This window comes from Chamaea fasciata, unplaced genomic scaffold (assembly GCF_029207755.1).
Source record: "Chamaea fasciata isolate MVZ Bird 193981 ecotype frontalis unplaced genomic scaffold, bChaFas1.0.hap1 SCAF_3, whole genome shotgun sequence".
NCBI lineage: Eukaryota > Metazoa > Chordata > Aves > Passeriformes > Sylviidae > Chamaea > Chamaea fasciata.
This window is the reverse complement of record NW_027094088.1, coordinates 98,708,069-98,733,415: the sequence shown is the minus strand read 5'-3', so window position 1 is coordinate 98,733,415 and position 25,347 is coordinate 98,708,069. Positions and strand designations below refer to the sequence as shown.

The window sequence follows — 25,347 nt, the reverse complement described above, 5'->3', positions numbered from 1 at the left end:
TGTTGTTTTTATACGTGATGAAGGTTAGAAATTGGATGGAAGAATATCCATCAATAATGCTGTGCGGTTGCTGTGGAGCAGCGTTAACTCCCCTGTGTGTTATAACCAACTTTTCTTGAACTATTGTAGATGTTTTTCATTCCTCAACTCATTGTTTTGGTGGGAAAGGGAAATAGTTTTGACTTAACTTGGAGCAGGAACAAGAAAATAATGATGTTTAAGGAACAAGCCACAGCTGATGCTTTATTAATTGTGATAAGATTTGGCAATTTTTGACAAGTATGTGTCAACAAACGTCGTGCTTGAAGAGGTTTGTGTTTAAAATGCTACTGCTGAAGTGGCCCTACAGATTTAGAAAAGATATTAAAGCCTGAGCTTTAAGGTCTTTTTGAGGTATACGTATGTTATTCTGTCTTATCTCCTAGCTCTTGCAAGAACTCACTTCAAAGTGGTTTTGTAGCTCATATTCAATTTTTTTTTCCCCTAAAAAAGTATATTTTTTTTTCTCTAGTTGCCATAGAGGTTGAAAAGGAGAGCTAAAGGTTGGAGGAGAGGAATGCTGCTTAGTGCACCTTGCTCACTGGCCCTGTCAGATAAATGAGGAAGTATAGGTCCTAACTTACTTTCTGTGGTAGAATAGAGGGCCAAAAATTGCTCTAGACAGGGAGACAAGTAATGCTGGTATCTTGCACCTCAGGAAAGCTGAATTCCAAGAGAGAAACATTTCCTGTAAGAAGGAGAGTACTCCTAAATCCCTGTTTGCAGAATTGCCATATCCACACATTCTTGACTGTTGTCTGTGAAGCATCTTGCATCTTAAACTTTTTATTTTAAACTCTGCACTTGATCAGGTAGGCTTTAGTGCTTCTGTCTGGGTAGTCTTTTTTTCAAAGCCTAATTCATCAGCAAGAGGAACAGAAGTGCTGCATTTTTTTTTTTTTTTCAAGAATAACTTTTAAAAAACCCACAAAAGAACAAACAGACAAAAATCCACAGAAAAACACCCCCCCCCCAAAAAAAAAAAAACCCTGCATAAGCTTTAATTCATCCAAAGTGTTTTATTGAGGCCAAAGGCATTCATTGCATTTTAGAGGTTTGAATACTTACTTTTCTTCTTATTTGAGAAAACTTGTTAAAAATGGGAAAACAGAGATGCCCCAAGACAAGGTAACTTCCAAAGAGTTTGTGTGTGTCATTGGCAGAAAGAGTAAAGTGCAGCATTCCTGGGTCATCTTTGGTGCTTTACCTGCTAAACCAGTTTCTCTTGTGGGGCACTTTGTCGGAAATGTTGTTCTTTGGGTGCCTCTCCATATCTTGCTATAGCTGGTAAGCAAAACTTTGTGCCATTGTTGTTGCTTTTCAGTGGATTATTAGTAGGCTGTGTGGGCCTCTATGATTTACTTGTGCCATCCAGTTAGGAATTATCTGTATCAGTAAAATTCCCTCTCTACTTTGGCGACTTTTCTGAATGAGGCAAATGCCTTTGTGCTGTGAAGTAGCAGGATCCTGGAGGCCTTGACTGCAGCAATTGGCTTTTGATGTTAAAATATAGTTTATGTGGAGGGGATTAGTAGATAAAATTTGCATATATTAAAATTAGTTTTGTAGAAGAAATAAACTTTCCTTCTATTTCTTTTTAGTGTGGGCTTAAATTTCTTTAATGACTTATTAAAGATGCTGTCTGTGTTGCAGTGTTAGAAACTTCCAGCTGTTCAAATCCAATGTTATGTTAGAATTTCTTCTTGAGGATGAAAATCCTTGTGACAGTCAGTGACCTTTTTCTTTTTTTTTTCTTTATGTTACAAATTGATTCCTTAAATACTTTTTCCTTAGCAAGAACTTTGTTTTCACAAAAGCATGGCATAAATTACATTTAATTCTTTTAAAATACTAAAATAAATGTCTTTAAAAATTATATACTTTCTACTGATGTTTGCAGAGGTCATGCAAATGGAGAATTTCTTATGTAGATAGCTTAATGCAGCTAATGATAGAATGGATTTGTATTTTGTGTAGCTACTCCAAATATTAAAACTGTGAATGTGTTCATGTTTTACTATTACATTTGGCATGAGTTGTGCCTACAAATTGCAGTGTTTGTATAACTAGTTTTGAACCAAAATAGTGGATTTAATTTTGAAATTGCTAGGTTACACACAGCAGGAACTGTAATAGCTTAGTATGTCTAACACACACTCACATCATTCATTGCTGAATAACTGGTGGTGATAATTCACATTATAGTTGTATGTTTTTTATTAGTATGTGCACATAACTTTCCCTTACACATTGCTCTCTCTGTAAGATTTTGAGCTGTTGATACCCTGTACCTGAGGAGGAATAAAAAATTCTGTTTGCTTTCTTATACATGGGCTAAGTTATAACTGCTCAGGGTGAAACTATGGCAAGATAATTCCTGCCCTCCCCCCCATGAAATCTCAGCTCTAAATAGACCTTGTTTGGTGTTGTTGTTGTTGTTGTTGTTTTTTGTTTTTTTTTTTTTTTTTTTTAATTTTTATTTCTTTTGTAAAATTGAAGCTGCTTATTGGAACAGGTTTTATGACCTCGTGGAGGCACATTGCAATTTGGTTTGAAGAATGAATCATGCAGATTTAGGGAACATGTTGTCTTTGTTCTTTGTGGGTGTTCTGCTCACATCTGACCAAGTCATATGGTGTTTAGCGAGGTGTATTTTGCCCATACTCACAATGTTAGAAGAGCTTGACCTGAGTTTTTATGAGGTACACAAGTGTACCATTCCCAATTGTTGAAGTTTGTATATATAACTTTTGTCGCCAAAGGACTGCTTGCTTGAGTGCCTGGTTTTCATGGAAGCTTTCAAGATGATGTCCAGCTCTGTCCTTGTTCCTGCTTGTTTGCTGTGTGTTCCTTTTGTCTCCTAGGCAGCCAGATAATTTTTGTCACCCTTTCAAGGCAAACTGTGTATGTGAAGGCAAGTTCTTCATCTCTCTAGTGTGGATACAATTAAGCTGTCTGTCAGTTCCACACTGGTCAGCATGGCTTAAGATGGGAACAGGAAGATTAGGAACAGGCTGAATGTTAAATGTTAAATTTTGGCGTTGTTTACTAAACCAAGTAGTGCAGTACAGGAAAAATGTTTCTGTGGGATGAAGTGGTTGGCATTGAAGATCCAATATGGGTGCTGTAGTAATTTTGGGAAATACTGCTTTTGCCTAGGTTAGTCCATGTGCTAAATGTTTACTTGCCTTTGGAGGAGATACTCTAGTTAAGTTTAATCTAAAGGAAATCAGGTTTGTGTATCCAGACACTATTGCACAGCCCCTGCCAAAGCACATGAAGTGCAGATAACTGGGAGGCTTCAGGAGCCCCTTTTTGATCTGAACTAAAACACTGTATGATGCATGTATTATCTCACTGCTGGAGTTTGAAGTGCATGTGATGGAATTTGGGAGCCCACAGAGTCTGTTTCTCATTCTACTTCCTGTAGTATTGGCAAGGGATGAAACTTCTTTCCATGTGGAAATGGGTACAAGTGGTAGAAATGAGTGCTGTGGACTGAAAGCCACAGGTAATGGCAAACAGGTATGTTTTGATTTTTGTTGTAGAAATTCTGTGTTTTCTTTTAAAATGTAAGTACTCAAGTATTCAAGATCTTTACCAAGTGAATATGTAACCTGTGACAGCAGATACTCAAAAGTCAGAATAAGTATCTGATGAACATTACCCCTGTGCCTCTGCCCAGCGGTACTCACAAACTCTTCCATATGAGCTCCTTTATTTGAATAATAAACCAGAGATTTTTTGTGAGCTGGAGAAACAATAGGGAAAAAATAGATTGTAGAGATGATTTTAAATTTTGCTTGCATTTTGAGATACTTCGGGCCTGATTTGTAGGCATACTGGATAATCAGAATAGCAGCTGAATTTATATTTTCAAAGCACGGTTCCAGTTAAAGTTCTATTAAAAGTACTGTCTGAAAAACTGGGCACTGAGTGCCTGAAATTGAGCAATCAAAGTTAGTGGGCATTTATTTTACCCTTTGGGCTTTCATAATTTTTGTGCTGGTCATTTACCTTTAGAATAGGAATATTGATCTTGTGAAATTGTTGCAAAGTTTGCATTTATTGTATGTAGTCTTACCATGTTACGGACAGAGCTGCATAAAATGTAAGGTTTTTCTGTTCAGTGTAGAATGCAGATGGTAAGGATTTAATGGGTCACAGGATGAGGGCAAAAACTGGGCAATTGTCCATTTGCTGAATGAATCAGAACTACTGCTGGGGAAAATAGAGTGAAGCAGCAGAAAGAATATAGTCAGAAGTAGGTATGTATGTATAAAGGCTAAACTCAAGTTGCGCGGCTTTCAAACCTTAACTGTTGCATAGCTTGATTTTACAGATGTCTGTTTAAAGCTTTGGGAGCTTTACAAGTTCTGCAGAGCTCTTGGTGCTTTGGAATCTGCAATTTGGTGCACTGAGACAAGGATAAGGATGGGATTGGTAAGAGTGGAGAAGAAATGCAGGGTGGTGTGTGACCATTGTAGTGATGTCTTAGATTTCCAAGTATTATGTGTTTGTGCACTTTCTTGGGTCAGAGCACTTCAAAAATAGGCACTGCCAGTTTTGGATTCATTTGTGGGGAAGGCTTTTGGAAAAGGTTTCTGCTGCTTGGGTCACTTAGTTTTGTGTTTGAAAAACTGACATAATAAATTCACCTCCCTGGAAGATGGCTTGTGGGGTTGATCTAAAGGTGTGTTATCCTGCATTTTATTGCTGTTCTCAAAATATTCTTCTTGGGGAAGGTGTTCTGGGTTGTTTTTTTTTTGGTGGGGGTTGGTTTGTTTGTTTGTATTTTAATTAATGGGATACTGTTTTTCAGATACAGGTTTGATTATTGGAGTAAATAGCTAAACTAAGAGCAAGTGCCTGAAAAAGGTGTACTCCCTTTTCACTCCCTTCCTGCTGAATCCTTTCTCAGGTTTGCTTTTTGTGTTTTGTGTGAGGGTTTTACACATTCCTGAACCTGCAGGCTCATCCTGAATTGTGCAATTCAGGGTTTGTTGTTTTGTTAGTGTCTGCTCCTATAGAGTTGATACAGGGGAGAAATGCCAAGCACCTCTCTACTCTTTTCATGGTACTAGTAGGAGCCAGATGATGACTTTCCTTTTTCCCTGGGTCTTGCTACCTTGCCTTTAGTGGTAGTCAGAAAAAGGACACCTTGTGATACCAGTTGGTAAATTATCTATATTACAGTCAAAGCACTAATGTCTGGGCATTCAGTAAAACCAGCAATGCAGGTGTGTCCATTTCAGGACAGATATTCATGCTCATTTCTTCCCTCTGCCTCTTTACCTCAGCTTTACTATGTATCTGTGAATATGCAACCTTCTCTGTCTCCCTTCCCCTTCTAGTCTGTCTAGAACATGAATTCTCTGGGTCAGAAACATGCTTTGTGGGTTACATAGCATAATTTCTGTAAAAAATATTCATACAAATGTTGATACTGAATTAATAATACATTTTTTTGTTTTAATTTTTCTTTCTTGCCTTCTTTTTTTTTAAACTATGTTTGTTTCCCTTCCAGTGGTTCACTTGACTGTTTTGTATGAAACTTTTCCACTAAATCCATAGAATCATCTTGAGTAATAAACCTCGCTCTGTTTCATTTGCATCATTGCTTATAAAGGAGAGAAAACAGGTCAAGTTATGCCCTGAAAGAATATCTCCTCATTTATTTAGAATGTTTCAAATACTGTTAAAAGCATAATAGAAATGTGGGAGTAAGAGAACGGATGGAGAAGTGTACACGACCGTTTAGAGAACAGTTTAATTTAGGGAACTGTTCCTTTTAAAAAGCACAGCCCTGCCTTCTGTGTCTCTTTCCCTGCTAGTATTTAATGCTTTAACTTGGTGTTACAGGTTTTGGGATGGTTCAGTTGTTACAAGAATGAGAGTTCTGTAGTTGTTGTTTTAATTGCTACTTTCTAAATGACTATGTTTTTGTACTCTGACCCTTACCTATTATGCCTGAAACTTGTTTGAAAAATAACAAAGGAATGGACAAAGCTGAATTATAGTACTGCAAGCGTGGACTCTGTTGCTGCACACACCATTAGGCTTGTTTTAGCAGGTATTAGGCTTGCTGTTAAGAACATAAAAATAGTATTGTCACTGTACCCTGTGGTTTAAAGATTATGTATTTCAGCTAAGTGCCATCAAACAGTCTAAAACGCTGTTGTGCAGAGGACCAGTCAAGCATGCAGGATGTGCAAGTTTCTTGTATTGAAGTGCTTATGACCTGAAGCAGTGGTTCCCAAGCTGTTGCTTGTGATGACTTGGGATGCCACTATTAGACACGGAAAATTGTTAGGCAGTTTCCTATGTGAGTAAAAAGTAAAATCTGTGAAGTGAGAAATGTTATTTCCGAAATAAAGTAATTTATCCAGCTTTTTGTAGCTTAAGCCACTTTTGGTGGTGGTTGTTGCATTTGAGGAATTTGTGCCCTTACTGTTAAATTTTTTCAGGCCACAATCAGAGCAATTCTTTTTACTCACTGATTTAGTTTTATTTAATTCTGCTTTTGCTTTCAGTGCCCCAATGTCTTTAAATATTTAATATACAAGAAATTTTCTATCTTCTAGAGTAAATGGCCTGAAGGGAGGAAGAATTTCTGAAACTATCCTACTTGAATGTACAAAAAGAAAATGCAGTGTGCAGCCAAGCTGTTTATCTGATTACATAGCACTGAAATGCACTTCATTGTGCCCTGCTTCTGCACAGGCTACTGAAGTGATCTGTCAGTGATTTTTGGAGCTGATGCATAGCTTCAAGTCCTGCTCACTTAAAAAAAACCAAACCTGCAGCTCTGATTTTCACGTTACTGGGAGAGCGGAAGTGATTTAATGGTTGATGGAGTGGTTTGGTATTTAGAAAATGTACAGAAAAATACATGACTTTCTTTTCTTGGTTTTTGCACATATTGCCTCATGTGTTTGATACATCTTTTCCTCTGAGCTGCTCGCGGGAGATAGTTCGTGCGTGAGCCAGGAAGGGACTCGTGGGAGAAGCTCTTAGACGTGCTGTGGTAAAAGCCATGGCAGGGCTACAGGTTCTGCAAATTGCTAGAGATGTGTGGATATTTCTGTTAATTTTTAATACACACTTGTGTGAGATCTTCTTTCTTTTCTTTTTTTATGCAGGTCAACTTTGTAGTGTGCCAACTGTTTGCCTTGCTTGCGGCTGTTTGGTTTCGAACATACCTTCATTCAAGCAAAACTAGCCCATTTATAAGACATGTTGTTGCAACACTCTTGGGCCTTTATCTTGCACTTTTTTGTTTTGGATGGTAAGTTGCACTTAAATTCATTTTTCAGGAACTTTTAAATTTTTATTTCTGTGTTATGAAGAGTCTTATTGCCTAATTCTGTGGGGGTTTTAGCTGCTGCAAATGTACAGAAATCAGCTTAAATATTCTGATGAGGTGCACAAATTTTGAAAGATCATCTGTTTGCAAACTGGTAACTGCCATACTGGCTCCCTGTGGTTTTGGGAAGATTAAGCAGGTGCAGTTTGTTTAACTGGTACAGCTGTTTTTTTTTTCCTGTAAACTTGCTGGAGAAGTATTCTCTTGAGGCACAGCACAGATGTGGAGACTAAGATAATTCCCCATAAATACTCATGGCATGAGATAACTCAGTGTCTTTTTCTGAATATTGAATATAATGCGACCTTTTTTTAGGAAGAGTTGTTGGATCTTCAAAATATATGTAATGATACTCCTAGTAGTGTAAAACAGCTGGAAAGGAGCTGGATTTGACTTCAGACTGTTTCATGGTTTAATTTCTTTCTTTAATGATTTGGAGGGAAGATGTGGATGTTTTTCAAACACATATTTTGTATGACTGCTGTTTGTGTATCTTGATCTTTTCACAGTGAAGCAAGACAGAATGTTAATAAAGTTAGAGAAGGGTATGCAGTTAGTTTTGTATATTTTTTTCCTTCAAAAAATAGCTTACTGAACGGCTCACATCTTCCCAAGATGGTTTAAGTGCCAGTTTCATTTTATTGCATTGTAAACAAGGTGCTTACTTAGCCTTAAGTGTATAAAAGACTTATTTATGTTGACTGTTACAGAGTATTACTGAACTGGGGGGTATTAATCAAGCTGTTGTGCAGGTGGAAGATGCACACAGTGTGTGTGTGTGCATCTGTCCCTGCACATGCAGAGTGTGTTGGCCTCTACATTGCCATGTTGCAGAGATCTCCCAACATTGATTGATGCATATTGTTTTTAAATTTCAGGAAAAGAAATCAGTAACCTTTATTCCTTAGATTTACATGCATGATTTACTTTTATATAAAACTCTACTACTCCAGCCTATTTCTTAAACATGTTGCCATGGTATTTTGCTTTGAGAGGATGATCTGATCTCAAAGACTTTCAGCCTTAGCACAACAGATAAAGAGGATGATATGGGAGATAGGAGCTACTGTGTGAGAATTTTTTTGATAGCTGTGTAAGCTTAGAAGCACATTCTGTATCCATTGCTTTAGAAGCAGAAATCATTAGTTATAACTTCTAATTAGAAAGGGTTACTAATATATTCATATATGAATTTTGGGTATGGGAGATTTTGGAAAGAAACAATCTCTACTCCCAACAGTCATAAATAAAAATCTGTGGAAACTTCTCACTGGCAATATGCCCTGGAAAAAAAAAAATGAGATGTTTTCTGCTGTAGTAGAAATCCACATTATTCTAATTTGCTTTGGATCATACTTGAATCTATTATATTTGCAATTAATTTCTATTTTGCAGTTATGGAGCTAAAGACGATTTTAAAATTATGAAAACATAATTTGAGATGTTGAAAGTACATGTTCTTTAAGAAATTGGTACTTCTGTTGTATTTCTGTCAATGCTTTTTCCTTTTGCTTAAGTACATATCATACAAGCAGGTTTTTTGAGTGTTTTGGTTTTTTTTGGTTCCTCTTCTCAAGGAACTGAGTATGCATCTTTAGTGACTCCTGGATTGTGCTGTAGCATGTCTTATAAACATGTTTAACAAGAAGGAAACTGTTACTGTTTTGTTATATAGTATTACTAGTGAATTTAGTAACTGATAGATGAGATCATGCAAACTTAAATGTGGGAAGTTGTTTGAAATCTGCACCCTTTTAAGGGCATTTAGTAGTAGTTATGTTGTCCTCTTCAATTTCAAGTGTCTTGGTTTTCAGTCACTTTTGTAATACTTGTGATGGTGGTAGAGGAAAGGAAGAGAAGCAAAAATTCCCTTGGCATAATAGTAAATAGCATAAAAGGCCCAGAATATGTACCCTTTGTATGCAGTTAAAAATTATTATTCCGTGTGGTATTTCAATATATCCCTTTGAATGTTTGAATCCGATCAATCGTATTGCTGTTGTTAACAGCTCTGAAAGAGAAATGTTTTCAGTGACTGTAATTCTGGTATGGTACTCCATGTCAATCCACAGTCTTTTAGGCTTTTATATCTTAGTATCCTTTCTTTGTTTAAGAAGCAAACATCTTAAGTTTTTGTCATTTCCCTAATGCCTGTCTCTGCTACACAATATTGCTAATACTTGGCTGATAAAAAAGCAAGTAAATACTTTTTAAATTGGCAATTGCTATATTAAAATGCACATTTGAATTTTAGGAAGTCCCATCCTAAATGAGAAAAACTAGAAGTAAAGCATGGCAGCATGTACAAATTGGATCTTCCATAAAAGTCAAGATCTTTCAAGGTTAATTCATGTCCAAGTGATTTGTTTTGCCTCTGTTCATCATGTGTAGGATGAAGGATTTTAGTTGAATAAAACTGGCTTTCTTGTTGAAAATCTTTGAAATGATTTCCTTGTGAGTAGAGGAGGAGTGAAATTAGGAAATTGCTGGTGATAAGCTGAAAGAAAACAGCATTGCTGTAACAAAATAATAGCTCCTTTTATGGGAAAAAAAAATTCCCAAAGTAGATGAGTCGAGTCACTTGAGCATATGTAAGTGTGTTACTGAGGCACTTAAGGTACCAGAATGAAAAAAATCAAGTTACTAAAGATCACTTCTTTTCCCCATTCACTGGCACTGCTTTGATACCAGTGCTCTACCGCTTACTGAAGTGTGGCTCCTTCAAAGACCAAAACAGACCCCCAAAGCAATGGTGTTGGGATAGCTGTGGTGGTAAGCTGTGGAAAACAAACAGACCACCTCTGTGAAATTAATCAGTGGCTTGTTCGTCTGTAGGGCTTTGTTTTTTGTGTATTTTTTGTGACCATCACCGCCATCCCTTTTAAAAGTTACTGACAACCTGGGATAAAGAGACCGGCTGGACACAGATGCCGTTTCTATTGAGAGGGAAATCTTACAATATTGTGGATACTAAGAAATTGTTGGCCTTATCTGAAATATCTATTGCTGTAAGTGAGTATAAAGATGAGTATGGAAATTAAACCCCTGAACTTTCATGTTGTTTGAGTTATTTACTCAGGAAATAATGCCAAATTGATTTTTTTTAAGATGTAGACTTTGTATTTTAATAATTAGCAACATTTGCAGTATCCTCAATTGAGCTGGAGCATTCTAGCTAGGTGTCAAGTTTTTGTTCATTACTGTTCTCTGTGCTATGCTAAAGGAAGAAGTTCTCAGCAAAAGGAAGGGTAGCAAAAAACTTAAATTGAATAGAAGGGTGTTTTTCTTTGGGAGCAGAGATGGCTTTGAGCCTCTTTAATTTACAATAAGTGCATGCAGTTGATTGTCATTAAAGAAAATGCTATGAGGGTTTACTTTTTTTTCCCTCCCTAGGTATGCCTTACATTTTGTTATACAAAGTGGAATTTCCTACTATATCATGATCATAATAGGAGTGGAAAATATGCACAAGTAAGTTTCCATTCTAAAATTTATTTTCTTTTGCTTTTACAAGAATGCTACTGTTTAGGTGTTTGTTTTGGTTGTTGTTTTTTTTTTTTGTTTTGTTTTTTTTGTAATGGTACATATATATACCATAATTCTAGTTGTATCATAACATTTCAGTATTTGAATTCTCTAACCATGGTTTTATTTTCAGGAGGGAAGATGGCTCATCTGAGAATTTTTGCCAACTTTTTGAAATAACTAAAGCTCATTAAAATAATACTCCACTGAGACATCTCTTGTGTTCTGCATATTCTTATTTTTTCATCATTGCTTAATCCTAAGTGTTTCTGGGTGTTGACAAAAGACAAATGTAATTTGAAAACAGCCAATGCTAGTTGATTGAAGATGATAGAAGGAAGATGTCTGAATGGAAGACAGTTTGTGTGAGAAATTTCTCTAGGTACTAAGTGTTTATAATTCCTTTTTATTTTGATATCAGTAGGAATGCTGTCTTAGGTTAAGAATACATTTATAAAACACATACAACATTATTTTAAGTTTGAATGCTTGATTATATTCGTGGTATCCTAATCCATATAGAATAACACTGATTTTTCTTTTTCAGTCATTCTTAGAAACAGGGAAGAGATTTGTTTTATTGCTGTATGCATATGTTTTACTATTCCACTAGCCTAAAGACGAGCAACAAATTAGGTTCCTACTGTGTTAATTCCTGCATAAATGTTTAGAAAAATAGCAAATCCTTGCTTGAATAGGTTCCTGAAGTATGTGAGGCTATTAGAAAAGATGCTGGTAAAAGAAACAAAGGGGAAAATTGCTTTACACAGAAAGCAGAAAGCCAGGGCTGCCTTACTTTGTGATCCTCCTGCCTGTTAGAATATTTTGCTCAATTGTACTGTGATAGTGAATGTAATTTTATCTTTTGAAATATCCCATATTAGGCTCTTATCTTCAGGATTTGCTTCAAATCCTCATGTATTCAAACTTCTGTGGTTGTGAGAGAACCTCATTTGGTTGGATAGCTGGTTTATAGACACATATTTCTTTGGTTACAGGTTGTTGTAAAGCAACTTGTTCATGTAAATTTCTCTTTAGACATTCAACATTGTAAGATATTACTTACGTTACTTGATATTCTAAAAGAAATTATTAATGTGGTTAAATGCAGTGAAGGAAGGTACCAGTCAGGAACACTTTGGTCTTTATCGAAACAAGTTGGAAATGGAAATCCAGCAGCGGTTTACATTCCTAATAGCATGAGACAGGTAGGCAGATTTCCTGCACTGTGGCAAGGCAACACTAATTCCTGATCCTCATAATTCATACCAGCTGGTTTAACTGCATGGCCAGATCTACTGAGATGTTGGCTGTGTTATACACAGCTGTTACTGTGCAGCTGGGAGGGGAAACGTAGATTTATTACAGAGCCTATGTTGCCTTGTCACCATATGAATTAGCCTGCCATTGGATAAAACTAAAAAACTCTTTTTTGCAGTGGAAGAAAAAAATGTAACAGTCATTTGTTATTTTAAATTTTGAACAATTTGTGGCTGCTGTATGGGAAGCTGGAGGAGCCACTTGTAGTAGGTGATACAGGCAAGACTACACAAGGTTTTCTCCCTCCACTGCTGGAGTATCCCAGAAGCAATGATACCTGTACCTTTAACTAAGGAATGCACCAGGTACACTTAATTTTTTGTCAGGAAAATGCCACTTACAGCTTTCTGTTTGGCAGTCTGAATAGAAACTAATGTGAATTACTCCTCTCCCCACCTAAGTGTTTGTCTTCAGGGTATAAATGTGTCTCATGGAGCCCAGGGGAGATTGAAGGTTAAGTGCTGTACAGTAGAGTGCAGCTGGTACCAGCTGGCCTCAGGACTGGAGGATATCAATGTTTTAGTGGGTATGTGTGTCTTATGTACAACTAATCATAGTGCTTGTGTATACTGGCATAGCCCCGGGTTTGGAATTTACTTTCTGTATTGTAGAGGGACCCATTGTCTGGCAATCCTAGTTACAGGTTACCTGCATTGTTCCATGGGCATCTTAACCTTGGAGTCAAACTTCAAATACCTATATATGATGTAAATATGGATCCAAGTGGATTTTGTATTGGAAAAGCACTTGTGTATTGTAGAAAATATTTTTGTCTATTATCTAAATTCACTCATTAACCTAAGTTTCCTTCTTTTCCCTGCCCTGCTAGCTGTCCTGTAGATTTCATGTGTGTACAGATAGGAAAAACATTTTTCCTTTCCTTCCTGTTATTCCTACCTGCTAATGTAGCTCCTCACTCTCTCCAGGCTCTCTAAAAATTGCTTAAACAATAATTAAATTTTTAAAAATGCTATTGGTTCAGTTGCTGTGCACTGGTTACACAGGCTTCCTTACCCTCTGAAGCAAGAAGATGTTTTTGATAAACTTTTGCATCCTCCAAAGCACTTTTACCTTTCATGGTAGCTGTTATGTCTGCTATTCTGTGGTTCTGTTTCGTTCTGTTGGATGTACAGTCCTTTGTACTGTTCCCATGCCCATGTATGTGAGCTGTTTGAGCATGATAATATAAAGAGATATTTGAATTTGAGTAAACAAACTTTGGTTGTAACTGGTCTAGTATCTGTGGAGGTGCTTCCTGATCTACCTTTCCCTGGGATTTAGGAATGTTATTCCTCAATAAGTTCCCTTGTGCTCCAAGATAGAGCCAGGACTGAGGGAAAGGCTCCCCTTTGCCTTCACTCCTTACTGTGAGGCTGACAAACTATGGGAGATGTGGAGGAGATTTGATGGTTTTATCTTTAAAATTTCAGATTAGAGCCAAGTAAGTCTTAACCATCTGAGTAATCTAATTCCCTTGGCATGTTAATTGTGGCACTTAATTTGTCAGTCAGGTGTTTATTAATGCTGAATGTCATGATTTTTCTGATGCTTACCTAGAAATCAGACTTGTATTCTGAAGATTGTGAACGGAAACACTGACTAGCACCGGACAGTGATTCTCTGTATGCTGGAGAGTTGATGATTACAAAAATAACCATGTAAATGGATGTCTGTCTTCAATTACTTGAGATGTAAGCACTTGTTGAAGTTAACAGCTGTGAAGGAATTTCCTAGTAATCCTTGTGAATTTCTTCTAAAAGTATTTGCTCTAAGTAGCTATTACAAGTTCATCTACTTTGATAACTTCCTTTGACACTCCTGACTGAACCTGAATAGAGCTCAATGCATGACTTAAAACAATGACTGTATAAATTGAAAAATAACTTGATATATTATCCTTCCTAGAATTGGAATGTTTGAATGGAAAGGCCTTTAATGAGCATGCATTTTGTAGTTACAGGAATTTTTCGTACCTGTAGTGCCTATCACTTTTTGCTGTACTTTAAAATAAAGATTAAATACATTTATTTAATCTTGAGGGGTGGTGGAGGTAGTGTCCCTGTGGAGGTGTAGGGAGAAAGAAGGATAGGAATCATCTAGTGTCTGCAGGTTTATAAAGGTTGATACTGAAGTAGAGAGGCTGAAAAAGATAACGCATGGGCTTTTTAAAAGTCTTTTAGCCTTCTCAGTTGGTTTGGTACAAAAAAGACACATGCTGCCTTAATGCAACTAGAAAAAAATCTGATTCTGTACTTTGTATTTCCAGAGAGATTAGTCTAAATCAGTCTTTTTTTTAAAAAACCCACCTCCCTTTTTAAAATTTTACTTTACACTTGATTGCTGATGTTACTCTAAAGAACATAGTTCTCAGAAGAACAGAGTTTTTAAATAATGCCATTAGCATATAAAACCTCTTTTATCACACTTGAAAACTAAAGTGAAAAAAATTTGGACTTCTTTTGTAGGAAGTAGCTGTTCTTTATTGAGTATTGATGTTTACCTGAAGGAGAGTTCTCTTACTTCCTACGCTTCGTGTTTGGTTTCTGCAAGCATGTAGAGGACAACCCTATCTTGGAAGGAAGCAGTAGTGTAAAATTGCCTGGGTGTGTTGGAAATCTGTTGGGAGGGAGTAGCTTTTTGGCTTGTATATAGATTTTTTTTCTTTTTTAAATCTTTTTGCTCAAAGTGAAGTTGAGCACAATCGGTCAGTCAAAAAGTTGATAAAGTCATGTTTTGGGGCTCTGTATTTGTTTGGTAATAACTGTAGCATCTGTACAGATACCTCTTCAAGGCACATTACTCTGCCTGTCATGCTGCCAAGCAACTTGACTGCTAGCAAATGAGCTCTGAGTCATGCTATCATTGCTGCATGGTTTATTACCTCAACAAACTATTGATGTCAAATAAATCAGCCTCCCTACAAAATGAAGTGGCAGAATAAATTGTACCTAGAAGAGTTCAGTGAAAGCTATGTTCTTCTTCAGCTCCTGGCGAAGACAGTTGCTAATAAGAGTTGATTAAAAATTCTGGTTGCATGGCATTGACTGAATCGAGCCAGTGGTGTTTGGGTTAGAGAGATTATGTGCAAGGGTACCATGTATTACAGTAAATTTTCTTTTCTAAGAGCATAATTATCCATGTTTTTATTCTTTGGTGAAATTTCTTGCATTTGAGATGAATTTCACTTGACTAAATATGACAAGCTCAGCAAACAGTAATTACATTGTTCTTAATGAAACTGCTGGCTGTAAGTTAGGCAAGTCAGTTTTGCCTGCAAGTGATGGTGTATGAACTGTCTGGGTTGGAGCTAAAAGATCATGACCCTTGATACCAATGCACTGCAAACCATAAAAATTCTGTTTGTGGGTTTGTTTTTTTTTTCCCTGTAAGGGAGGGTGGATATAAATAAAAAGCATTGTGATTTAAAAAATACAAACATCTTAATTTTAAAATCCAGTGTCTCAATTAAAGATTTTAAGTTTCTTAGAGCTTTTAAAGCTGATCAGTTTTGCAGATCAAGTGTCTTTACTGGAAGTTAAAGACAAGATCACAGAATCATGGAATAGCTGTGGAGGGAAGTGTTTCTAATTCCCACTCTGCCTGTTCAAAGCGGGATCATCTAGAGCAGATTGCTCTGCGAAACCCAAATCTTCCTTAGTACTGTCATGATCCTGAATAGTTCCAGTTGTCATAAGCATACTAGCCATTTCCTTTTGGTGTCTTGCTTCAATGTCTCTTATAGCTTAAAATTGCATAAGATTTATTTGACGTGACTTCATGTAGCTTGATTTTCTCATCTGATCTGAGCTTGCACAAAAGCTTTTTATGCTTTAATTTTCCCTCACCCTGTAATTGTCCAGATTTGCTGTTAACTTAAATTGATCAGGCTTATTTCAATTTAAAGTGAAATAAACCAGCTGTACTTGGGACAGTTAATTTGATAGGAGGAGACCATGTTAGGCAACAAGTAGTAGCATGTCTGTCTTTCCTTTTTTATAAGAGGTAGTAGCATCAATAATAAAAAGAGGGGTGAAGGCAAAACACATAAAACAAAGACTGTGCCAAGAAAAAGTACAGAAGTCTTTTGTCTTTACGTCAGTAGAAACAGGTGGAAGCCAGGCTGAGTAATGAAGAAATGTCACAGGGAGTATTTGACACTGCAAGGTGGTTTTACTTTGAATTAACTTTTCAGTTATGTTTGAAGACCAATGTTCTTCCAGTTTTCAACCAACAAATCCCTTCTTTCTTGACAAAGATGGTGAGGGATCTTGAGGAGAAGCTGTATGGGGAGTGGCTGAGGTTACTTGGTCTGTTCAGCCTGGGGGTGACTGAGGGGAGACCTCACTGCAGTTAAAACTTCCTTGTGAGGGGAAGCGACACTCATCTCTTCTCTGTGGTGACCAGTGATAGGACCTGAGAGAATGGCCTCAAGTTGTGTCAGGGAGGTTTAGGTTGGATATTAGGAAAAGGTTCTTCACCCAGAGGGTGTTTGGATACTGGAACAGGCTCCCCAGGGAATTGGTCACAGTACCAGACAGAGCTCAAGAAGCATTTGGACAATGCTCTTGGGCACATGGTGTGACTCTTGGGGATGGTGCTGTGCAGGAACTGGAGTTAGACTCTGTGATCCTTGTGGATCCCTTTCAACTTGCTGTATTCTGTGATGCTATGAGAAGGTATACAATTGATTTACTTGTACCCTCTTCATTATGGGCAAATTGGATTTCTTGCACATAGCCCTCCTGAAAGCAATTTTATGTATTGGTTGGCATTGTTTTTAGTTGAGAAGCTTAGCGTTTTAGAGCAGTAAGTTTCAAACTTTCTGTTTAAAAGTTGCATTGAATTATGTTGGAAGAGAAGTGGGAGAACAAAAGATAGAAATCACAGTATGGTTTAAATTTCCTGTACAGTTTACAGTACCTATCTTAAATCTGAACTTTTGGCGTTCTGTTTTCTGGGAAGTTTTAGGTATGTGGTATTTTAACAGGTTTGTTGTGTGTTTACATCTGGTAAGAAGATACAAGTACCTTAGACAATGTAGCATGGAGTTTATCTTCAAAACCGGATAATACTGAAATAAAAAATACTTAGTGTAGCCAAGTGCTAAGTAGTTCTTGCAGTCATTACTCATCACAGGCACAACAGGAACTGTGAAGTCAGTAGGCTTGCAAAAGGAAGCTCTGGGTAATTTGGTGTATGATTACTTAAAGAGTGAATAATCTGTTTTATTAATAGATCTTACCACATGGAAATGCACAATGCATACAAGTAATGCACCATTTTAACCAAGAGTCACATGGGTAGCTTTCTTTTTCTTGGTATTCTGCTTTTTCTAGGAGTGTCTGTTTTAAATCTTATATCCTGGAAACTCTTTGATAAGTGTCAGGCTTTTCAGCTCGTTGGGGTTTTCTCTTTTGCTTCCCTCCACCATAGTTTCCATTTGTGATACCACGTTTAATATATGCTGTCATCATCCATGTGCCTAATCACTGTCTTCTGGCTTTGATACTGTTTTTAGTGGTACTGTTTTTAGTGGTAGGTATCCTTGTTTCTGTAAAAAGCTTTTTGTCTTTAAATAATATTAATTTCTTGAATACTTTAAGGATATCTTGTGAGGTATAAATTAAGTGGTATGCATACAGTGAGATTAAATAGTAAGATTTTACCATTTCCCTACGTAAGATGTACAGATGTCAACTAAAACTTGGTAAATGTGTTATAAAAAAAGAAAAACCTATAAAACCATCTATTTTTTTCCCCCTACAAGATAGGAGGTCTCATTGATCAGCAGTATCCACTTGTCTCCAGCTGTAATGAAACAAGAGTCTAGGCTCCTCTGGATCTCGTTCTCTGCATGACCATGGTGCTCTGAAAAACTGACTGGTACATGCTGTAGGTACATTCTTCTGCAGAGAGATGTTCATATAAAACTGTAGTCTTGGTGGTGTTGGTTTTCAGTTGTCCTGACTGCAGTAGGTTTGCTAAAGGTTGTCTTCAGAAATCTGTGTAAGCAGTGTGATTGTGATTACTTAAGAGTTGTCCCCACAGTAAGTTCTTACCATTTTATGTGATAACAAAATTAAAATTTGGTCTTTGTGGCCATATGTTGTTATATTCAATTACTGTGCCTGAGGTACCTTTCCAGAATGGTGTGTGACCTTACTACCAAGCCTCTCTCAGAGCTGCAATCAGAAGCCAATGGCTTCATCAATCCTAGCTGCTGGAGAGCAGAATAACAACTTTTGCTGTGTTTTTTATAAATGTCTGAAGTGTCAGCATCTGTGTCCAGATAGGGTATCTTCACACTGGAAAAACTAAGGCATTTGGATGTGAGAACAAAACTTGATTCATGAGTCGCTTCTGAAAAGTGTTCTAACATAAATCTTTATTCTGATGTTGGTTTGATGTAAAGTATGTGGCTTTGGAGGCTGGTTAGTTTCTCTGGTGTTTTTCCATACTTCCTGTTTGAGCAATTAGTATATGTGAAACAATCTGTATAAATAGAAGAAGGGTCTAAATAAAGGAGCCTAAGACATCCAGAAACAGAATGTTTGGTTTGTTGTGCCAGCTATGTTTGGCTACTCATATAACTACTCAGTGCATTTTTCAAAGGCCCTGCAAAAGTATTCCCTTTGCAGTGCAGAAGTGCAGTTACCTCAGGAGTATGAAATGATTTCTGCTCTTAAACATCATTCTCTTATGCATGAGAGTTGAAATAGAAGGTTCAACATAAACTCAAACACACAAATATCAGATGTCGTCCCTGTCCAGTTCTTATGGTAGAAGAAATTCTTTTGCTGGAAGTAGTAAATCCCATATGTTTTAGCAGTTAATAATAATGGAATTAGGTAAGGGATGCTTTCTGAAATTCGTAAAATGGGCAATGGTAGAATCAATGCCAATGTTTGCTAATACATCAGTTCCTTACAAGCATCAAGTGTTTATGAGCAGAATCAATGAAGAAATAAAATCATTCTTAATCTTTTAAATATTCTGCTGTAGGTGTTACCTGATGTAAGAACATCCCTTATGCAGTATAATTCTTGTAAACTTACTCTTCAGGTCAGCACTGAGAGGCATTTGTTTAAATAATATTATCAGGATGGTAATGACCTGCTGTGTGCTTGTGTTCGTTGTGAAATGAAGCCATTATTTGTCCGTAGTGTATTTTTCCAGTGTTTCATAATCACATATTGGATTTTCTTTCCTTACTCTTTCATAGTGTGAAAATATGTGATCAATCACAAAATATCTTCTGTTTCTTAATTGTGCTTTTTCTCCATCTTCTGCAAACACAAAGGGACATGGTGACACTGACCAGTTTGTTTTGTATACACTGCCTTAATTTTCATGCCACAGGGCATGAACAGTGATGACATATGTTTGAAATGGCATTTGGTCAAGTCACTGAACAGATAATACCTGAGCAATCTGTATTAGGTCACTTTCCTTTCCTCTCCTTGGCTGTGAAAATTCTTGCTCTGTTCCTGTCTGCCTCTGTGTGTTAAGAACTGTAGTAGGAAGTGATTAACAGGTAACTCATGCAATTTGTGGTTCATTATGCAGTTGGGAGAAGATGGAGTGGGAAAGAGGAGACCAAACAACACAAACAGAATCACTGGTACTTGAATTGCAGACTTTGTGTATTTATGGTTGTCCCGACCTGTTCTCTTATACTTAAGTAATCAGACGTTGTAGTTGGATAACTTCAGCAGACAATCCTTGAACTATCATTGTGCCCAGTTAAGGATTCTCTGTTAAAGGGAATCTTTTGCAAATGGAAATATTGATTCATTTTTCCAGACAAGTTCAGAATACCCTATCTCTGAGAGCCTGAGGGATTCCAGAATAGGAGTCCTGCCAGATGGATGCTGCTTGGTGGATGCTTTAGGTGCCAAGAGATCTCAGGAGGCAGAGAGAGAAAATGGATGGTAGCCTCGGTTCAGCCAGACAGTTCTCGTTAAAGGCTCAGCAGTGAGCCTTCCCTTGCAGCAACTGATTGCTTAGTCTGCTCTGTCAGCATCTTATTTTCTAATGGCAAAGTTCTGAGCTTGGGGTTCTGGGATTGACTCATATAGGAGCAGGTCCTGGTTTTTTGATGTGCATTTTCTGACATAATCTCTCGTATTAATTGTAACAGCCTGAAAAGTCTTTGCAGAATTTGAGATTGGTTGAAGTTGGAAGGAACCTCTCAGAGATCACCTTCCTGTTCAAGCAGGGCAACCTAGACCCAGTTGTCCAAAACTATGTCCAGATGGTTTTTGAATATCTCTAAGGAGGGAGAGTTCACAGTGCCCCAGGCAACTTCTGCCAGTGTTTCCTGCTGTTTGGAGAGCACCTTCTGTGTTTGTGCATATTGCCTCTGGGTACACTCCTGTCACTGGGCACCATGGAAAAGAGCCTGGCTCCATCCTCTGTGTAGCCTCCCTCCAGGTATTTACAGACATTGGTGATCAGATCTCAGATCTCCCTGAGTCTTCTCCAGGCTGAGTAGTCCCACCTCTCTTAGCCTTTCTATATAAGAGGAATGTTCCAGTCCCTTATCTCAGTGGCCCTTTATTGGATTCCCTCCAGTATGTCCATGCCTCCCTTGTACTGGAAAACACAGCACTGTACCCAACATTCCTCGTGACCTCACCCAGTGCCCAGTAGAGAAGATGGGTCACCACCCTTGACCTGCTGGCAATGCTTTGCCTAATGCAGCCTGAAATGCCATTTGTCTTTGTGGTAAGAGCATGCAGCTGGCTGCTGTATGAGATAGGCTGTTTTTGAGGTACAAGGGACATTTCTTCTGGAAATCAAACATGAGGGTGTTTTTCTTTAAGGAAAGCTATTTAGCTACTTAAGCCTATCAGCTTCAAAAAATCCCAATTTACTTTTGTAAAAGCATTTCTAGCCATGTCATTTATTTGCCTGTTTTCTGTATCTGAAGTGGTTTTAGTTTGATTGATTTTGCTTTTATAATTTTAATTATAAAGCAATACCTGAAGACATCTGCAGATTTCCAAAGATCAGGTCTCTGTTTTAGTGTTAATGAGGTTAAAGAGTTGTGGTGAGTGGAGACCTAGTGGAGACCTTTATGTGTGGCGTCCCTCAGAGATCTGTACTGGGACCAGTGCGAAGGGATTGAGTGCACTCTCAGCAAGTTTGCCAATGAAATCAAACTGTGGTGTAACCAGCACTGCTGCAGGGAAGGAGTGCTGTCCAGAGGGACCTAGACAGGCTTGAGAGGTGGGCCCCTGCAAGCCCCATAAGGTTTAACAAGGACAAATGCAAGGGGGCAATGCACCTGCATCATGGCAATCCCAAGCAAGTACAGGCTGGGTGGAGAGCAGATGGAGAGTAGCCTTGAGGAGGATTCAGGTGTTGTGTGATAAGATGCTCAGCATGAGCTGGCAATGTGCACTTTCAGCCCAGAAAGCCAATTGTGTCCTGGGCTGCATTACAAGAAGCACGGCCAGCAGGTCCAGGAGCTGATTCTGCTCCTGTGGGACCCTAGCTGGAGTGCTGCAGTCAGATCTGGGGCCCCCAACATAAGGATATCAGACTGTTGGAGCAAGTCCAGAGGAGGACCATGAAGATGATCAGAAGGCTGGAGGATTTCTCCTGGAAGACAGGCTGAGAGAGATGAAGCTGTTTAGCCTGGAGAAGGAAAAGCTTCAGAGAGACTTCAGAGTACCTTCTAGTACCTAAAGGGGGCCAGCAAAAGAGCAGGAGAGGGACTATTCACAAGGGCATGTAATAATAGGACAAGAAGGAATGGCTTTAAACTGAAAGAGCAGAGGTTTAGATTAGATATAAGAAAGAAATACTTCCCTGTAAGGGTGATGAGGTCCTGGAACCAATAAAAGTTGAGGATGCCTCATCCCCAAAAGCGTTAAAAGCCCAGGCTGGATGGAGCCCTGAGCAGCCTTGTCTAGTGAAAAGTACCCATGGACAGGGGGGTTGGAACTAGATGATCCTTATGGTGCCTTCTGATCCAAGCCATTCTGTCATGCTGTGAATTGTTGTTCCATAGTTCAGTCTCTTTCTGGTTTCTTTTGATTCTTAAAAATGGAAGAGCATGGTGGGTTGTATGTGATTAATTTAATCTTTTTTTTTCAATCCCTTAATGAATAGAAGCTAATGCTGTGCTTGTGCATATGAAATGGACTGACTGGTTCAATCAGCTTGAGCATAAATTTGACTTTTAAGAATTTTCTTTGCATGTCATGAAGATTGGAAGCTGAGTGAAGAGGGTGCTATGATTTTAAATCTGTGATGTTTTCAAAGCCTTCACCCATCTTTTGTGGACTTGATGTGTCCTGCAGACCAAACTTTGCTGTTCTTTTGTATACTCGGGATTCCCTTTTGGTAGCTGGACCTTGTATTTCCATTCTGAGTACCTGCTGATGGTTGCATTGTTATGAACTGTTGCAACTCCTAGCTGTTTTCCTTCTGCCTGCCTCTCTTGCCTCTGTGGAGAACCATGACCTTTTGTGTGTGAGCTACCATACCTTTCTGTGCTTTTCAGTTTGAAGGGTGTGTTCATTTTTTTAAAATTCGAACTGGTGATATTTATCTGGCTGTTTTGTACTACATGCTCTTGCGTTTTTCTGTATCTGCTCAAGTCTGGGCAGAAGATGGCCTTTTCAGCTTCAGAAAGGGAAGAATTTTCTGTATGTCTCTTCCAGGGTTCTGTGTGGGATGATATTAATTAGAGAGCCTGCTACTTCCTAATTATTTTAATGCTCCTGTTCTTTTCCAAGGGATTAACTACTCTTTCAAATACAGGATATTGTCACAGCATCTATCAGAATCTCATTTCCTTTAGGGATATTTTTAAAAGATCATTTTGAGATAATAGTTCTTGCTAGGGTATCTTGATTGTGAAAAAACCCAGACAAGCGAACAAATAACCAAAACCCATTGAAAACTGAAAAACTCCAACCAAAAAGCTTCACCTTAATTCTAAGCCCCAAACAAACAACAACAAATTGGGCATTTATTGTTGTTTTATAGTCTGATATAGCAAATCCTTGGGCATTTATTGTTTTGTAGTCTGATATAGTTCAGTATTCCAAATTCTAAGTAAGAGGGAAAGACAGCATGAAAAACAAGTTGGGAACAGGACCTCTTTAATTAGTGTACATAGGGACTTTGGTAGATATTATTTTCTACCAATATAGTTAGGAGGATTTTTTTTTTTAAAATCTTTGCGTCATGCTTTCTGACTAAATCTTGGGAGAAGGGATGATTTAATTTCTCAAAGGGAACTAGTAGCTTTACCCTTTAAACATCATAGGTTGTTTTGGAGATTGTTTGACTGTAGTAATGAAAGATGCTGTATTATTCATGAAATGTTAATCTTTTTGCTGTTTGCTCTGGAAATGTGATTTCCAGAGATTGCATAAATAGAGCTCCAAATCCATAGGAAACACGTCTAGATAGTAAGAGAGCATTTCTGTTCCACTGGAACATAAAGCTGTCCAAAATGCAGGGTGCAGGAAATCTACTGACCAACTGCTAATGTGTAAGTCACCATATAAATGAAACAAGTATACACCTTCCTTTTAGACAAGCTTAGACTTTTAGAAAGCGATTAAATTTTTTGATTGATTCTTCAGGATCTGTTGGTATGAAAATGTTAATTGAAGGCTTTTTTTCTGGACTGGAGACTATCAGAAGTATTTTCAAATTAATATGGGAGGGATTGTTGGTGGTTTTGGTTTTGTTTTCTTTTCTCCTTAAAAGCATAGAAGGTTTCTGTATTTAAGTGTTTTACTGTGGTTTTGATTTGTATACCCTTTGGAAGACTAGGTAGACTATGAAGAAACCAGCAGAAATAAGGAGCAGACTAGAAACAGTATTCCACTTCTTTCTACTCTGTCTTCTCTGAGTTGCTGAAAAGGAGAAAACAATACGACTTTTGTCAACAGATTAACACTTCTGGAAGTGCCTTTCTGAAGGAAGAAGCCTTTATCTATTTTCATGCTTGTCTGTCTTCCTGTTTCTTACTTGTGCTCATCAGGGCATGTCTTGTGAGAATCAATGTGTGGGTGCAGTTCTGCTACAGAGTCCAGGATCTCTGCTTGAGGAGGAGGGACATGGAATGTAACTCAGGTTCTTAATCCACAACTTCTCTACACCTGTACCCGAGGTATATATGCACAATTGGGTTTTTTAAATTAATATTTTAGAAATAACTTGTCTTACAGTGGATGGCTGTCTATGTAACTTTTGGCCACAAACTTTGTATCCCCCTTTGGGATGGTGCTGGATCAAATTAGAGTTCTGTCACTAGGTTTGCATCTTGCTTATTTTTTTTCCTCTTTTATGGAATTTAGAAATCCATTATTCTAAGCATAGTCTATGGATTTCTGCGTTTCTTCAGAGGTTCTGTCTGCTTTCTTGCAGTCCCTGCTTTCCCAAAGGAATTAATAAGAAATGTTACATGTGGCTTTTCAAGGAGACAAGCATGTAGAGTAAAGGCAATACATACAGAAGGAAAAAAGTGTGGGTGAGAACTTCAGCTCAGTTCAATTTTTTACACTGCTTTGTTTTTGTTTTTGTTTTTTTTTTTTTTTTACATTCAGTGATGTGTTCTGTTACTGCAAACAAGTTTAATACACAAAATATTTGAACAATCTGTGAATTAGAAAAAGATGTTGTAGGTTACCTGTCTCTTAGCAAACAAAGGTTTCTGAATTTACTGGTGCTAAAGGCTCATCCTCACTTGAAAATATTTGTTTGCATTGATCAGGAGATAAGGGAGGTGTAGACTGCCTGCCCTCACAGCATAGCTGTACTCCCAATCAAGAAAGTTTAACATATGGAATGTGTTTAAAACCAAGTACATGAATATAATGTGAAATCTTTTCAGCAAATGTAACCTTGGTTTGGCAAGAGTGGAAGCATTTAAAAGAAATTTGAGTAGTGCTAGAATGGTATGACACAAAAACAGCTCCTGTGGGTGTGTCTTGTTCCTGTACTTGAGTTTGTCTTGCCAGATCATCAGTATCTTGACTGGCTCCCACAGCTGTTTTTCCTGCCTATTGCATCTGATCTCTTAACAGATTTTAAATTATAAATACTTTAAATACAGATGTCTCTTCATC

The 25,347-nt window shown here is 37.7% G+C and overlaps 1 protein-coding gene across 2 annotated transcripts in view; it reads left to right on the top strand.

The window, feature by feature from the left end:
• The window catches only part of MBOAT2 (membrane bound O-acyltransferase domain containing 2), a 92,623-nt gene that overhangs the window by 10,348 nt on the left and 56,928 nt on the right, over positions 1-25,347 (top strand). Inside the window, exons 2-3 of one of the 2 annotated variants that reach the window (XM_066179890.1) lie at positions 7,182-7,327; positions 10,799-10,876. In XM_066179890.1, the coding sequence (XP_066035987.1) occupies positions 7,182-7,327; positions 10,799-10,876 (224 nt within the window). The remainder of the gene's footprint in view (positions 1-7,181; positions 7,328-10,798; positions 10,877-25,347) is intronic. The other variant, XM_066179891.1, reaches the window with a different exon arrangement.